Here is a 17,910-nt window from a genome sequence, read left to right as displayed (position 1 = left end):
ATAAGTGATAGACAGGGCAAGCAGCCTAAAATGTTTATTTTACCTGGAATGGCCCTTAGTTAAATTAAACCTAATAAATATTGCAGTACAATTTACACCTTTTTTCAACGCAAAAGGCTCAAACATGGAAATTAATTTAAGCAATCCAGGCATAGTTCCTGAGTTGAACAAAACAGGCTTCAAAGATTTGAATTCTCATCTTCCTCCTGAAAGTCATAGTTCAGTCTGTGTGTAAATACCTGTTTACTGTGAAAAAATGAACACATTGCCCCCAGACATTTGCATTACACAAACAGTTACGTCAAAACTTCTTCCATCCAACCGGTGGCATGAGACAGGTCATTGTGTTCACCACACTAACGTTAATAACATTTCCTTTCATAGCTAGGTCTCACATTTGCATGGAATTGTTTGTGTATTTTATCATTAGAAAATCGCTTCATAACAGGCAAGGTAATCTACTCTGACAGACAATAGGAAGCTGTGAACTTCAAGCCCGCCTGGTATTTAAATCCATGTATGCAAATTCCCGCATATCAGAACGAGCCTCCTGCCTCGGCGAGTTCACTAGTGGAAGACGAACATGACAGTGAGGGATTTACATCAAATGGGGATAGTAGAATAGAGTTCAGTCTTTGGGTGAAAAAACAATTTTGCAAGGTAAGTTTGGAGTTTCACAATACAGGCTGATGAGATTCTTCAGGTGAGATCGATGTGACATGGGAAGCTACCACAGATCATGTAGACGCACAGTTTCTTGCTTAACAACCATAAAACGGCTGCTTTAAGGGTGGAGCCTGAAGTGCTTAATCTAAGTATGGTTCATAATTATTCCAGAATAATTCAGAAAACAAATTGCGAAGTGACTGACACTAGGATTGGCACAAGCAATGTTGAGGTAATACTTTTCAATGTAATACTGAGGTAATGTTAATGAGGTAATGTTTTCTTTTGCGGTATTGTTGATCCTGGGCTGGGAACAGCATAGAGTGGTGGTGAGGGTCTGGATAACTGAATGCCTGTGGGTTCAAGCAGCCCAGTCTGGATACTGGGGCTCTTCTCCTGAACAAGGTATCCGGCCCTACATCACTTGCTCCAGCTCAAGCAGGTGTACAAGTGGGTGCCAGCATTTCCATTCTAGGTGGAGAGTCACATAGTCTTAGTCCTCCTAATGCTACAGAAACCAGGATCAGCTTTGGGATAATGAATCTCTAGGCTTGAGTTGGGACCTTGCTTGGTTTTCGCAATTATAAATCCATTCATGTTTAGCATTATCTATGTATGGCACAGAAGTGAAAAGTACCAGGCATTTAACAGAGGCTGTACAGTATGTATTAAGAAAATCACTGAAAAATATTACCTCAGAAAATGCGGTCTTGGAAATTCAAATACTATAAATAATGAATGCTGTGAATATTATACTGTATATACAATTTGATACAGTACTAAACATTCATTAATCCCCAATAAAAATGAAAGGATTTCTGTTTCTTGTTATGTGAGTTACAGCCTTATCTAGGTTCGAGTAAGGTAGGGTTTGCTTGGTTAACCATATCTAAACATTCACAAAAGAGGACATTCCATAAAGAGGGGGGAGAGGAGTATTTGTACCAGTATAGCATTATACTAAGCATTATACAGCTCTTCAGTCTTCCTCCTAATGTAACAATGCGCACTTCTCTTTTCCCAACTTCAGATATCCTCCTGATAAATTTATTGAGATCTGGCGGAGGAGGATTTGTGGTCTGACTATGAAAAATACGGTTTATTTGTCTCTGAAGAGTTTTTTCTACTTTGCAGAGTGACTTATTTATTATATAGGCAATGAATAGGCTGGATTTGTGACAAGCGCGTGTCAATGTGTATCACAATTCTGGAAGTGAAAATGTTAGTCGTTACCTCTAGTTTGGGCGTAAAAATGAGAACAAAGGCGTTAACACCAGAACATCATGTTGTTCATTAAGGCTTGTGGTTAAAGTAAACAGCAGACACATACAGTTCATATGAACACAAATCCCTTCATAAGGTGTAACAATTGTAGCCATGAATCTTATAAATGTATTTCATTTTTTTTTCTTTTTCTTACCGATGAGATTCGACTCACAAGTGAATGCGGATATTGTTTTACTTTGTGTTTTTGATGTAACAGATTTTATTAATTTTGTTTTAGGTTGAAATGGCAATGCCTGCTCATGTAAGTGGCCCACCTGAACAAGTGGGAGGATTACTGTTATGTGTTAGGGGGTTGAGAGTTAATGGAATAAGAGGGAGAAGCCAGTATTTTTAGGTCTTGTGCTGATTTTGAGGGTGAAGGATACATATGTTTTTCTGTGTTTAGTATTGTGCCTGTTCTTGTTGCCTCTATGTGGTGGTCTATGTAATTCTAGGGTTTTTGCATCTTTCTGTCATTTCCCTGTAAATAAACCAGATTTATTCCTTTTTGAAATTGTGATGATTTTTAACCTTCAGCAATTTCTCTCCCACTTTGAAAGTCCACTAAATAGGCAAATAAACATCAGTATACTGAAGTAGACGTGATTCTGTTGAATTTACAAAAACGTACTTGTAAATTTGATTAAGAGCAGACAGCCACTGCCCAGCCCATTTGGTAGTAAGTAGTTAATTGAGCCAAGGCTCCAAGTCCAGCTGGTGGTACTGTGGCTAAGGATCTGCCTGTGGCTGGAAGGTTGCTGGTTCAAACCCTGCTACTGGCAGAGGAATCCTACTCTGTTGGGCCCCTGAACAAGGCCCTTAACCCCAACTGCTCCAGGGGTGCTGTACAATGGCTGACCCAGTGCTCTGACCCCCAGTGTCTCTCCCTGTCTGTGTGTCTCATGGAGAGCAAGCTGGGGTATGTGAAAAAGATGAATTCCCAATGCAAGAAATTGTATATGGCAAATAAAGTGGTCTTAATCTCTTATCTTATACAGTATCTTATGGCTGTATAGAACCCCCCCAAAAGAGCTCTATAAAGGTTAAAAATGAGTGTAATCCCTTTCACCCACCTTGCCCATTTAAATGTTTATTTAGCAGTTTATTGATCTGAGGATCACCGCCTTTATCCAGGAGAATCCCAGGATACTGGTCTCAAGAACATGGTGGCTAGTCAGCTTCAGACACCCACTTTATTAGCTGAAACAGTGGCTGATGTTTACAATGCTCTTTTATCCTCTCACATGCTTGTTTCATCATGAAGCACGCCACTGAGGCTTTCAGTAGGGCAATGCAAAGACTCAGCAAATGAAATAATTGCACTCTTCCTATTCCCCTCCTCTACAGACACTACAATGGTGAACATAAGGAACACAGTGAGGTCTTTCTATTTGGTCACCATCACAACCTTTATGTGCACCATCTGTTTCTCAAGAAGTGAAGGTATGTAATAAATTAGAAGATGATATTTGGGTTGGATTGTGCATCATTCTTTGTTAACCTCCTTGCTTTCCTTGAAGCAAGCTTCTCCAAAAAGAATTGTATTCAGATCGTCTTGCACATTTCTAGGTGTAGATGAACAGATTTTTGTTTAGTTTCATATTTAATCGTTTGATAGCTGAGTCTAGTGTTCACTTGTGAAAGCTTCCACTTGAGACTTGTTATGGCTAGTTTATGATGGATCTTGACTGTCTTACTGGAAATTAAAATGCAGATATTCTTGTGAACTATTATTTTTCTTTATTCTTACTTGTAGTCACTTTCTATTAACACAGCAGACCTAAGTACTGTAAATGATGGCTCTGTAACTGAGAATCAAATAGTGCTAATTTGCAAAACGTGCTCAGTGTGTTACCATGTACTGTACGCCTGCTGGAAGAGAATGTTGATTCCTGATTAAGAAGGTAATAGAACTTGACATTGTACTCCACTGTCTGAAATATTAATTTTTCTAGTGATGTTTTTCAGTCAAATATTACCTCTGCGAAAATTTACACCACGATAACATTAACACAACAGCGTTTTACTTTACGAGACAACCTAACTGAATTGTGTTTGTACATGAACTGCATGCAACATTAGTGGCTGAACAACATCTAATTAGATGCTGTGTCCTTTGAATACTACCTAATAAGCATAGGGAATTTGTGATCAGGTATATATGCTCATATATTTCTATGTCACATTTGTCCCTCTTCCTTTTGTTTTTCAGAAAATGCGTCTATGTGTTACAATAGAAATACTTCAGAACTTACCTTCAATGCGACGTTAAATACATTGACTTTAATTCTTAAAGAGACTTTCACTAGTCCGACAGTGACATGCAAATTCAATGGAACAGACTGTTTCATAGATTGCACAAAAGTTTCACAACAAATAAACTCAACATTAGCCAACTGCAGCCAAATGCAGATATCCAGTAGTTTTAATCAGGGGAATTTATTTTTCACAGTGGCGTCTGAAAATTGTAAGTATTCATTAACATTTTTCAAAGTCGTTTTTTCAGTACCTGTGTTGGCATCCTGTCCAGAGTGTACCCTGCTTTGCTCCCAATATTTCCCAGGATAGCCTTCATGGCACCTTCACCCTGAACTGGATAAGTGCTGATTGAAAGTGATATAATGATGATGTGTTTACCATATATAAGTTAACACCTCCAAACGCACATCTAGCGTAATTATATTAGATATAACTGATGCACTGACAAGAGGTCAGTACTGTACATGTTCACTGCTCACGTGCAAACATGCTCATACTCACCTATAAGGCTCCACAGACTTGGCACCTCAGTACCTGTCTGATTAACTATTGTCCCAGCTTCCAGCCTAGCAAAGTTAGTTAGTCTATTTCTACTCTCCTGTCTGTATATTATAGGGGACAGGGCCGTGTCCTGCTGCACCCCAAAGCTCTAGAATTCTATTCCAAACGATATCAGAGAATCATCTTCCCTGAAGACTTTAAATCAAGGCTCAAAACCTTTTTCTTTAGAAGAGCTTTTATTTAATGGGTTCTGTGTTTGCACCTTTGCTTTCTTACTGGATTCCAAACCTTTATTGTAATTGTGTAATTCTGCTGTCTCCTCTCATTGTGTGCTTTTCTTCTAACTGTAAAGTACTTTGAGAAGCCACTTTTAAAGGTGCAATATGAAATAAAGTTTATTATTACTAAAAGTCCCCCTTGTGAGAAATTACTTGATTCACCTAATAAACAAAATTATTACCAGTTTCAAATTAAAGCTAAAATGACTTTTATCTGTCACTGTATATATCTGTTTTATCTCTCACAGGTTATCTCCCCCCAGCAATACTATTTCGTCCAAGTTATAGGTAACGTAAGAATAGTTACAGACCAAAGCAATATATATTGCTATATTGCCTGTTAGGCAGTTAGTAGTTAATTGATCTGAGGATCACGTTCTGCTGTTTCTTGAAGGAAACAGGGTTTCAGCTTCAACAACAGACCTGAAAAACTTGTTCCATACTCTCTTGGTTTTAAATGCACTTCAATTTTGTATTCCTGATTATATATTTCTGCAGGGAATACGAGTTCTACTTGTAACATCACTGTTTGCAATGAATCGGACATAACTAATACTCTAAACAGTCTCAAAAACAATCCCAATGCATTGAATGTAATACAAAAGCTTCCAATATTGAAAAAATCCTGCAACTTCAGCGGACATTTGAACAAAGCATACAATGCGTAAGTTTGTATAAAATAATATACAGTTACCACTACTTTTTCAACTTGCATGTGTTATATTGTACCAGCAAAACTTACCTTAAGCATTGTGAATATTACAAGTGTCCAATTACATTACTATCAAAAAAGAAACAGTAACAAAACTGGGAACACCGGGATTTTTTTAATTACAGGAGGTGAATCTGAGGTTACTGCAGCATAAGTGAATTCATAACATTGTGACTATGGGGCAGATCTCTTACTAGGATTCAGTATAAAGCTGAAATTCAGGAACCCTCATGCAATGTGAATCACTGAAAAAGTGAGATCTGTATCCATTAATTTACAGTAGGTGCCCACATTTTCTGTATGATTATTTGTTATGTTGTGAGGAAACAAAGCAACAATGCAATGAACAACACAGAAAGAAAGCCCTACCCATCGGCCTTGCCTAGATGACAAACTCCTCCCTAACAGAAGAGCTCAGAAATCCCCATCAGATAGCAGGATTTAGAGGATGGAAGACTGAGCAGCTTGGAAAGAATCTGACCTCCTCTGTATTATACACATTTCCCATTTAAAAAGAACAGGAAGGCCTATTCCTTATTCCTTCAACTCCAGGCCTATTCATATCTCTTCCAGTGCACATCAATCACAGCTCTGACATAAAGAAAACATAGATTTGCCATTTTCCTTTCCTGGATATGTAGGTCAGAGCTAAGAGAATGAAGACCAATTGTATAGAGTTTTGGGACAATAATTGTGAATAATCACAGAACATACGATTTTAGGACATACCTCCACAGGGTGAAATTGAAATTTGCATTAAACACACAAATCAGGAATATCTGGAATATCTAGAGAACATTGGACACTAACATGCTTTGCATCTGAGGGACCCTGTTAACTGAGTTTATGAGAGATGGCTTGATCACTCTTGTGCCTGCCCTAGCTGTTTTTAGTTGAATATTTTGTTATTTTTTTGTTCACAGAATCCAGAAAGACGTCATACAGAATGTAATGAATATGAATTTCAGTGGAAATAATATTACTGTCACTACACCAGAAGTAGCAATAGCTGTGTACAAGATGAAGATCACCAGCACAACACCACAAGAAATTGATATTGCTATGCCAGAGGTAAAGTGAAATATCACATACTTAATAGGGTGAAGATTAGCCAGCCCTTTCCCACAACACAGCCAAGCAGCTGGAATCAAGGACTTCTCCAAACCTATTATCTCTGACCCTTGATTTCCCTGACCTTTCTGTCTGTCTTTCTTTACCAGGATTCTAGAACTAATCCAGACAGACATCAGAAGCCAGGATTTCCATAAACCTTCCATCTTCTCTCAATGAGCCCTTCCCTCTTCTCTCAGAGCCTCTCCATTCATTTACAGATTTCAGCTCTTCACAATTCCCTCCAAGAATCCCAGATCTCTCTTCATCTGGACACTTTCTGCACCAGCTCTGTCCTTTAATCTCCTGCATCTTATAGCTCTGCTTCCATCCCTCTCCCTCTCCCACTTCTTTCAAACGTTAAATCTACAGGTCCATCCTCTTGAGTTTAAAGAAAAGTGAATAATTGTGCCACTGCTGGAGAGTTTCTGTGGTTATAGAGCTGAAATATGAAAGGTTTATCAGATTCTTGATAAGCATAGTTATTCAATCTAAAAAGTATTTTTTGTTTTGCATTTCAGGTGATGTAATACTACTGGTATTATGGTACTGTTTTGTTTGTGAAAAGGGGTTTAGGGGTTCCCAGATCAGGTCCTGCAGTACCCCTATATCCTGTAGTCCTTAAACAAAGCCTAACTTATTGAAATTTTCTATTTGGACTATGTTTTAAAATGTTCTGTCAGCGTCTAAAATATTGAATGGAATTTGAAATTGCTATTATTCCCATGTAATTAGTTTTTTATCGACTTCGTGCTCCTACTCTTCTGTCAGCTCATGGTGATATTTCCATGAAAGCTCCTTTCTCTAATAAGAGTCTCCTTTCTGGATATGTGGGTCTGATTGACTTTGTGTTTCAATTTGTACCTCTCGTACGAGAACAAAAACGTGGACATGCTTCTCCTATGCGCCGTTCTGCAGGACTGTTCGTTACAGGAGCTCTACAGCTCCTGACAGGCAAGCTGACACCAATTGGTGCAGTGATGCATCTCGCAGTGATGTCACTGACAGCTGACAGGCTACAGACAAGTAGCAAGAGTCACCGACTACTGGAAAGTATCTGACTAAGCCCAACCCTAATCCTGTGGTGTTCTGAAAGTTGTGCTCTCCTCCTTGGGGAGTTATGTTGCAACCACCTAATGACAACCCAGGCTAAAACCTGTGACTGTTTGCGCTCTCTGAGTGACTGCTTTCAAGGCACTGAAACAAAGTGAAAAACCTGAAGTTACTTATCAACTGCTTTTGCATTGATTTAAAAATGTAATTGCTCTTCATTTCTATAGGTCTCTACTAAGAACAAAGCTTACACACCAGAAATACTGTTTCCCCTGGAAGCACTTTCTAAAAACAACAATAATACAGAAAAAAGAGTTGCGGTGGCATGTTTTGAATCAGCAGATCAGTTCAAGGTACAGTGCATTTAAATTGTCAACATGTTTTGTTTAAAGACGAGGTATCATTTTAAACACTGATAAAATTCGCAGAGAGCAGCACAGTGGTGCAGGGGTTAGCACTGTTAACTCACCCTGGGGTCAGTGGGTCCAGGGTTCAATTCCGGACCTGGGGTGCCATCTTTGCGGAATTTGTATGTTCTCCTCATGTTCGTGTGGGTTTCCTCTGGGTGCTGCGTTTTCCTTCCACGGTCCAAAAACATAATCGTAGGTTAATTGGCTAATGGAAAAACTGTCCCTGGTGTGAGTATGTGCTTGTCTGTGTCTGTTAGTGCCCTGTTATGGATTGGTATCCCTTCCAGGGTGTACCCTGCTTTGTCCCCGTTCCTCGCCAGGATAGGCTCTGGCTACCCTGAGACCCTATAATGGATAGAGCAGTTAGAATATGGATGGATGGAAAGTTTACCTGTATTTTTCATTCATTTTACATGCATCTGCCTCCCACCCTTCTCTGTCAAAACCTGGTGTGCATCCTTTTTGTTTCATTTGATGCCATTGTTTCAAGAGGGTTAGGTAATTAAGAGGTTAGTTTAATGTTTTTATAGATTTTAATATATATTTTAATAAAAAGGCTTTTGTGTTTTCAGATTTTCTGCCTTTTAGTGTGCTTTGTTTCTTTACTGTCATTTAAGTCTGGCGAGTTCAGTCCCTGTCATGCAGTACGAAATGCGTCTAATAATAAAAAATTCTTACACTTATATAGCGCTTTTCTGGACACTCCACTCAAAGCGCTTTACAGTCAATGGGGACTCCCCTCCACCACCACCAGTGTGCAGCCCCACCTGGATGATGCGACGGCAGCCATAGTGCGCCAGAACGCTCCCCACACATCAGCTATCAGTGGGGAGGAGTAATAAAGCCAATTCATAGATGGGGATTATTAGGAGGCCAAGATTGGTAAAGTCCATGGGGAAATATGGCCAGGACACAAGGTTACAGTACATCTCTACTCCTTTCGACAAACGCCTTGGGATTTTTAATGACCACAGAGAGGCAGGACCTCAGTTTTACGTCTCATCCGAAGGACTGTGCCTTTTTACAGTCTAGTGTTGCCGTCACTACAGTAGGACCCACATAGACCGCAGGGTGAGCAACCCCTGCTGGCCCCACTAAACACTTCTTCCAGCAGCAACCTTAGCTTTCCCAGGAGGTCTCCCATCCAGGTCCTGGCCAGGCCCCTACTGCTGAGCTTCCGTGGGTTGCCAGATGAGAGTTGCAGCCTTCGGTCTTAGATACTTTTACAAATATGCATTTAATAGCTGGGATCTGTACTATCTCTCTCTATCTTTACAGACTGCAGCTGGTGAGGAAGTGAGGAGCATGGTCATACAAATAGAAGTAGTTGGTGAAACTATTTCTGGACTGAAAAACCCACTTAAATTGAATTTCCCTGTCTACAACAAAACTGATGTAAGTATCCCCACTGTCAAAATTGCAGCATTTTAAGTTTGTTGTTGTTCTAAGGCTTTGTTTTTAATCTAATTTTAATTTTTTAATTTTTTCTCTCTTTGACAGGCAAATTACACAGAAACATGTAAATTCTACAATTCAGGTAAATGTTTAAAGCAATTTAAAAACCTTAAAGTTATCCTGTTTTTAATTCCAACATATTGCAAACGCTTTAATGACACCCTGTCCAGGATAACTGCTTTTTCATATTTAAGATGATCTTCCCTTTTTTCAAAATAAATTAAAGAGGAAAAGCTGCTTATTCTATAGGTGCTAAGAGAGGGAAGCTATGTTTTTTCCTTTTTAAACTGTAGTCTTTCCCTGCAATTTAGATTACCTCAGGTTCTGTAAAATAATTCATTAGGTGACATAGTACATAAGGAAGATTAAACACTATTCGAAGTACTTACTTTATTGAAACAGACATAATGTATTCATACAAAGTTATTAATCAAGCTTGACTTTAAGGTGTACAGCATTAATTTACATGTACAGAGACATCACTTACAGTTTATAATACAAGATCTGCCAAAACTGAAAGAAATATCAAATATCAGTTTTGTTGGGCTTAAATATCTCTGAAATTCAGTTGCAGCTTTTATCCAATGTATTAAGAAAGTGAACAATGGCAATTTGTTTGGATGTTTTTTCATAGAAAAACTTCAGTTTGGCACCACCTTTTTAACTATGAGACATACAGAGATTCTATGAATGGATTACTATTAAGACTATTTAAGACTAGATGTATTACGTTGTATGTGAGTACAGAGTTGTTCATGTCTTTAAAACTACCCCCCTTCCAGAGTCAGTATGGAGCACTGATGGATGTAATACCAATAAAACAAACACTACCGTCATTTGTACCTGCAACCACATGACACCATTTGCAGTCCTCATGGTACTCCCATTCCTTTTTACTTTTCTGGTGTTTTGTGTTTTTATGATTTACCGGCTGTGCATATTTGGAAACCCTATACCTCAGATTTTAAATCACGTTATGGGACATTGTGATTATGGGGCAGCATGAATATCTGGATAGGCATAATGTCAATGTGTAGCTCCCAAATCAAGTTTTCTTGCCCTGTGATCTCGGAATGTTCACTTGTAGATGATTAGCAAAAATTAGCCTGAGTGTTAAAAAGTAGATGTTTTGTTTTTTATACAAAAGCTACTGCTACTGCAAATTTAAACTTTCCTATGAAATTGTTGTATTTCAGATTATTTCATTAAATAAAGAGCTCAGTTTTCTCAAAGCTAGCTTGTAGCCTCACATATATTCTACAATGATTTTTTAATAATAGTCAGAACAGCGATAACGAGAAATTGTCTATGTATAACCATAGACAATACAGAATTGTGTCACTCCCTGTAGTCCTGTCAGTTCCCAAATAAAGTTACACAATAATGATATTGAAACTCCATGATTATTAAATGGGCTTCATTGAAGAAGTAATTGGAATTGGAATTCTGCCATATTTTCATCAAGACCCCACACCCCAGTCAATAATACTTGCAGAAAACAACTAAACATACATTGGCATTTCTCCACAGGTCCCTGTGGGTAAAATCAGTGAGCCAGACTGGCAGATTCTGTCAGTTCTCAGCTACATCGGTTGTGGGCTGTCAGCAGGGTTTACTGCTATTTCAATCTTAACTTACTTCATACTCAGGTCAGTGCTTCAGTGCTTGCATTTTCTGTTTTGTCTCAAATTATGTTATTGCGGTTCAGTGTAATGGTTAGTGTTCGATCTTAGTTGTCACTTAACAATGCCTTAGGCCATGAATGCATTTATACACATACATATTATTGTACAAGTTCAAATTCTTTTTCTTATTGATGACTTCATGTTGTTCTGTTCTTAATTTGTCCCTGTGTACTCGTCCTTCAGTGTACTGCTGTCCAGTAAAGGTTGCAAGCATGAATTTAGAATTGCCTCTTCTCTTAGACCCCAGGACCTTATTGTTGTCCTGAAGTTGTCAGTAGGCTTGCTTTCCAAGCTCCACAGGTCACTGCAGCATGGAAGGACAAGGGAATCCTGGCCAAGAGTTATACCCTGGGCCTTGGAGAATCCCAGGCACTGTGCAGTAGGCTGTTAAGCCCAGCCAGATGTTAGGGCAGCAGCTGCAAGGTGGGCAGCAGCTGCAAGGTGGGCAGCAAGCAAAATAGGTTTATTAATTACAGCCAAAACATATGTGGCACAGGGAACACCTACAGTGATATTAAGCAATGCTCTGAAAAACAACTTATATTTTGTTTAATTCTAAAGAAAAAAAGTGATTCGTTTTTTAAACAGACTTTTAAATTGACTATAACAAGGGACCACCACTAGTGCAAAACCATAGGAGTATTATTGCATATGCGTACTGGATTGCCTGTTGGCAACAGGAGAGATTACTATGAAATGACTTGCTTGTTCTATGGTGAGGAAAGTCAGGGGCCTTGTAAGAAATCAATAACATGGGCAAAATCTGTTTGCCGCCCAGGAGCCCTAAACGAGATCACTCCTACACCATTCACGTGTGTCTGAGCGCTGCGCTGTACATGCTCAACATGACCTTCCTTCTGAACGAGTGGCTGACCAGCAAGGCAATCAGCACGCTCTGCACTTTCATTGCTGTCTTCATGCACTACTCCCTGCTCTCCTGCTTCACCTGGATGGCCATCGAGGCAGTGCACTTGTACCTGCTCATGATCAAAGTCTTCAACACCTACATTCGGCACTACATCTCCAAGCTGTCTGTGGCCGGATGGGGTAAGGGAGAATGATGGTCAGTCATGCAGTTTTAGCAATTACTGCGGACCTCTACAGCAGTGGCTCTCAAAGTGTGGTCCGTGGACCACTGGTGGTCTACGAGCGTGCGCCAGGTGGTCCGCGGGCTGACCTACTCATCCTTCTTAAAGCATGTCTAAGCAGCTCCATTCTTCACATTAACTTTTTAAGTAGTAAAAACATTTGCAAAATATGCAATTTTGTTCATAAAATTATTAGTACTTTCATAAAATTTAATTCAATATTAATTTAAGGCCATTAATAGGTGATGATTTTTACAGGGTAAGAAGTGGACGTAGGCATAGGAGGTCCACCGCATCTATGACTTGGTGCAAGTGGTCCGCGGACCATAGAGCTTAGAGAACCACTGCTCTACAGCACAGCAAAATCAACCAGGCTTACTGAGGACGGAAAGAAGTCCCAAAATCATACCTCTTGAATGATTGCAGGTGCTGTAAATGTCTGCACGCATTATGTGATTCATTAGTCATGCAAATGAAGCTCATTAAATTGGTTTGAAATTGACTGTGCTCTAACTTGGATCGGAACAGCGCGTTAGTGTTGTTGAAAACTTCTGCGATTCCTTGATGGCTCTTGACACACTGATGGGAACCCGCAGAGGAGCACTCTGGGTAGAGTAGGCTTGGCTTTAAATTGAAAAAGAAAAGCCAGTGGAAGAAAACCCTGCGCCATTAATGGAGGAAAGTAAAAAAAAATACCAAAGAGGTTTGGAATGTTCTGTGAAATGTCAATTAGGAGGCTCTTAGTGGCTCTTATTAGATTCCAAAAAATCTAAATGAAGGAAGCGCATGGGATAACGTAGCAAGAGCTCCCAAGGCAATGTGCAGGTTTAACTAAGAAGAAAGCAATAGTACACAGCCCTTTTTTGCATGCTGTGTCCTACTGTGACAACAAACTTCATATCTGACAGAGCAGATGTTCTTGTCAAGCTCCTGATAATAAGGCCTAGCTGCTTGCTACAGCTCATCCCAGAGAGATGGACATCCTTAGGTTGCCATGTCAGGTCTGTGAGGTGGGTCATCAGGTACCCATCATTTATTAATGTCAATGGGTGCTGATGACAGTGTGTTGCATTGCAGAACAGAGAGCCCTGTGTAGGTGGTTTGGTGATCAACTGTTAAATGCTTCAGTCACCAGTGGGCGTGCACTTTGCAGTACACCAACAAGCGAATGACAAAAGCACCCAGGGAAGTAATGTATTTCCTTGCTGCAACATCACATTTCTCACTTCTGCCTTCCCTAATTCTACCTTTATTGTGACATGGACTCTCACCCACTTATCTGGCTTGTTTAACTTCCTCTATAGTTAAATTGAAGGTACCGCACCTCCCCCACAAGACTTTCTGTGACATGACATGTGGTCTCTACACCTCCATGAGCTGATGAGGAATCTCTGTGTCCCGTCCTTCTGCAGCCAGAAGTCTAGTCATGCTGTCCACCTCACTGCTTAACCACACTTACATTAGGCCATCTTTATGCTGGTGCAGCTCATTACTATTGGTTGGTGGGTCCATGACTGAGCTGACAATGATGTTGCAGTGCTCTACCTGTTCAATACTAGTGGCTGAACCTGTTTTTCAACTGTGAGAGAGATTTGTAGCCTTACGTATTCAAATCCTTATACATCGGTTTTCAAATTCTAAAACTCTGACCATAGCATTTCACAATTTCTTCCATTGACAGGGTTCCCTGCAGTTATAGTTGGAATATCAATGGCTCTTAATGGGAAATATGAGATCTATGGTGTCCTTAGCACTTCATTAATAACCAGTAATGCATCAGCATCGAGTCAGTCAAAACATCAAGTGTAAGTAATCTTGTGTATATTATGTGATTTTCAGAGAAATTCTTGTGAAGACCTTCCACATAAAATATGATCTGTTTCTGAAGTTCTGAGAGACAATAATATAGAAGATTAAAGATAGAGGACCACAGGAAAATGGCTGTTTTAAAGAGTCACATCCTAATTAATGTTTTCCTCAAGCAGAAATTACTTAAAAAATATAATACACATTTTTGCCAGCAGCTCACCTACTCACTCTCTTTGGGTAAAATGATATGTTTTACATAACTTGAACCACATATTCTAAATGAGAAGGTTAATATCAAATTAAATAATTCTGGTATGTGTCTGTGGTGGACTGATGTTGTCTATTTGGATTTGTCCATAAAATGTGTGGACAATGTGTGATGTGTGGACTTTGTGGATGTGTAGTTGTAATAAGTGAAATTTCTGGAAAAGGCCACTGTTGCAGATATGACGTTAGTGTTCTTGTGAATGTGATGCTATGTGAAGTTTTTGCCTGTCAGCCTCAATTTCTGTCAGCTCTTCAATACTCTGGCTGCCACTGGCACCATGACTTTTCTGCAAATCTCTATATCCTGTAGGAAGCCACATGGCCCAGAATTCAAATTCTAATAACAGTACTAGAACATACTGTATACTGTCGGTATTAAGACAAACTTGAGTCTACTGCACATGGGAACCTCAAGAGTTAAGCAAACACACTGCTTAAAGATTTTCTTTTTGTGATTACTAAACAGGTGCTGGATTATGAACCAGAACTTCCTGTACGGAGTTAACATTGCCTACTTCGGAATCATATTCCTGTTCAACACGGGGATCCTGATCACAGTGGCTGTCAAGATTGGCCAGCTGCGCAGGTTTGGCAAATCTTCAGACAGGCATGTTCTCTGGAAAGACATATGCACTGTGACAGGCCTGACCTGTCTGCTGGGGACCACCTGGGGCCTGGCTTTCTTTGGGCACGGCGTGTTCACTACGCCTGTGTTGTACATGTTCACCATCTTCAACTCTTTGCAAGGTGAGTCCTTTAGGTTTAAAACAGAGAAATGTGTTACCTTACAGAAAGATTAGGAAACTGCATTCATTGACGGGTGCTGGCTCTTTCATTCATTCCTGTCAGTCGGTTACTTGTATGATCTATGTTTTAGCGGAACTTAGAAATGTTTAAAAAGACAGAAGTTTGGAGAATAATAATCCTTACACTTATATAGCGCTTTTCCCTTCACCACAAATGTTAAGCACCAGAACGCTCACCACACATCAGCTAGCAGTGGGGAGGAGAGCAGAGTGATGAAGCCAGTTCATAAATGGGGATTATTAGGAGGCCATGACTGGTAAAGTCCAGGGGGAAATATTGTCAGGACACAAGGTTACACCCCTACTCCTTTTGAGAAACGCCCTGAGTTTTTTAATGACCATATAGAGTCGGGACCTCGGTTTTACATCTTATCTGAAGTGTCCCTGTTACTATACTGGGGCATTAGGACCCACACAGACCGCAGGGGGAGCGCCCCCTACTGTTCCCACTAACACCTCTCCCAGCAGCAACCTTAGCTTTCTCAGGAAGTCTCCCATCCTGGTACTGAGCAGGCTCATACCTGCTGAGCTTCTGTGGGTTGCCAGCTGTGAGCTGCAGGGAGATATAGCTGCTGACAAAGGAGAACAGCAGGTCCAGTCCATAAAAAATAACATCACTGGACTAAGCTTCCAGAAGTTGGTCTAACCATCTACGTGTTGAGTTTTAGCCATACTTTGAAATGTAATGTTTAGTTTTCCTATTTTAAACCCCACCCCCACATCAATTCACTTTGTTTGCTTCCACTTTCACTTGAATGAAACACACATAAGAGCCACCCTCATAGTCTGATCAGGTCTGCTTTTAAAGTGGGTGTAATAGGTTTCGTAAGAAAGCAAGCTGAGCCTTGATGCGCCTGAGCTTAAGCAGAATTACTTTCTGTATATCTGGGCACACACAGTGCCTGCTCACTAAAGGTTGCCGGTTGCTCAGAAGCAGTAAATAAGCAATAAAACAGGTGTCTGTGACAAACAGTTACTTGATCCAATTAAATCATTCAAAGCCGAGCAAGAAAGACAAAAGGTTTCCATTGCCCTTCCTAAATCCTGGAATGACCTCCCCTAGCCTGACTGGAGAAATTCAATTTTTGTTTCTTAAATGTAAAGATAGGATTGCGTATTTGGGATCAGTGTTTGAAAAGGCTATTTTAATTGTGTCATAAACTGTTAGCACTAGAAAAGGTATAAGCAAGTCTTACTGGAGAGACTCTCTCTGTGTTTTCTAACCCACAGGCTTTTTTATATTCCTCTGGATTTGTGCCTCATCATCAAAGGGGGTAAAAACCAATGACTTTAAGACTAAGAGCTCCTACGCAGGCTGTGAAACAAGCTCCATTGCTAAACCAAAGGAGGTTCTGTTCCCTGAGTTGAACAGTAACCCATACAAATAGCAAAACATGGCGCTTTTCAAAGAATGTTCCTCATTGAGACCAATGACCAATGTGAACCCAACATTATGTATATTTTACACCTCACAGGACTGACCAGGAACAGGAAGCATTTTCTGTACATTCACATTTAAAACCCCATCAAGCAGAAGTTGCTGAGAAGTAGATAACACATACAGTAATTGCTTCTGTTGCACAAAGCCACATTAATATACTTTGCATATGCCCACTATATTCTAAATTGATGTAGATTATTGATGTAGCTTTCTGTTTGATGTTCACCTTGAATTTGTGACTGAGTCCTGTATGTAGAAGTAAAAATAACACACCTGTCCCTTAATCATTATGGAATAATTTCTAAAGCTATAGTTAATTCTGAGTCCCATGCTAGTTCTTAAAATACCATGGAAATACCATGGAAAGCAAAGCATAACGTTCTGATCAGAACATATTACATTTTTTCAATAATAAATGTCAAATTGATCTATTTTTATAAGCTTTTCTTAGTAATAATGGATCGCACTTTATTTCAATCTACACCTATAATACAGTGTTGTCACAATTATTAACACTCTGCAAAATAGGCCAGAGGCCTAAAATGTTGTAACAAGAACCAACACTTCACATCTTACCAAGAAATTGAATTCTGGTTTTGATTCAATTTAACACTTATTCTTTTTTGGATTGTTTCTGAATTCTTGTTTTTCTATAATACTGTACATGCATTATGTAATTAAACACTTGAAACCCTGCTTTTTAAGCTATTAGATATAAATCCTTTTGTACGCAAATGTAACTTCTGAACTTAAAAAAGCTTTGGAATGCTGATTTTGAACATAGACAATCTGTAGGAATATGTAACATGTTACTGTTGTTGTTTAGTTGAGTTGTTATTAAAGAATTTTTAAAGCAATATTTTTCTGTTGAATTTCATTCTAAATCCAGTCTCTAGGCACACTGGAAAGAAATGGCAAGTTATTTTATTAGTTCTAAAAAACCTTGGGGACAAAACAGTTACCTCTTCCTAAACATAGCAGTCGGAACATGGAAACATTTTGCTATCACATCTGCAGTCCACGCAAGAATGAGCCAGTAACATATTTAAATATTGAGGAAGAACATGAAAGGGTGATAACGTTTGTATTCTTACCACTGAATAT

General features: G+C 39.4%; 1 protein-coding gene across 1 annotated transcript; it reads left to right on the top strand.

Annotated features, from left to right (window-relative positions):
- Positions 1 to 393: 393 nt before the first annotated feature.
- LOC148817229 (adhesion G protein-coupled receptor G5-like) lies at positions 394 to 17,663 on the top strand. The gene is made up of 14 exons (XM_088938691.1): positions 394 to 660; positions 3,280 to 3,375; positions 4,145 to 4,399; positions 5,469 to 5,634; positions 6,606 to 6,753; positions 8,073 to 8,198; positions 9,534 to 9,650; positions 9,756 to 9,792; positions 10,493 to 10,587; positions 11,241 to 11,359; positions 12,174 to 12,442; positions 14,165 to 14,288; positions 15,026 to 15,306; positions 16,596 to 17,663. The coding sequence occupies exons 2-14, from the start codon at positions 3,288 to 3,290 to the stop codon at positions 16,751 to 16,753; spliced, it is 1,983 nt and encodes a 660-aa protein (XP_088794817.1). The 5' UTR covers positions 394 to 660; positions 3,280 to 3,287; the 3' UTR covers positions 16,754 to 17,663.
- The last annotated feature ends 247 nt before the right edge of the window (positions 17,664 to 17,910 follow it).

The sequence above is a fragment of the Atractosteus spatula genome, chromosome 21 (assembly GCF_055471065.1).
Source record: "Atractosteus spatula isolate fAtrSpa1 chromosome 21, fAtrSpa1.hap1, whole genome shotgun sequence".
NCBI classification, from domain to species: domain Eukaryota; kingdom Metazoa; phylum Chordata; class Actinopteri; order Semionotiformes; family Lepisosteidae; genus Atractosteus; species Atractosteus spatula.
Note: the sequence above shows the minus strand (reverse complement) of the source record. Positions and strands in the feature narration are given on the sequence as shown.

Bases quoted from the DNA above. Each gene is read 5' to 3' on its own strand.
- LOC148817229 (XM_088938691.1), top strand. From the start codon at position 3,288: ATGGTGAACATAAGGAACACAGTGAGGTCTTTCTATTTGGTCACCATC. The intron at 10,588-11,240 runs GTACTCCCATTC...ATTTCTCCACAG, and splicing joins CACCATTTGCAGTCCTCATG to GTCCCTGTGGGTAAAATCAG. The intron at 11,360-12,173 runs GTCAGTGCTTCA...TTTGCCGCCCAG, and splicing joins TTAACTTACTTCATACTCAG to GAGCCCTAAACGAGATCACT.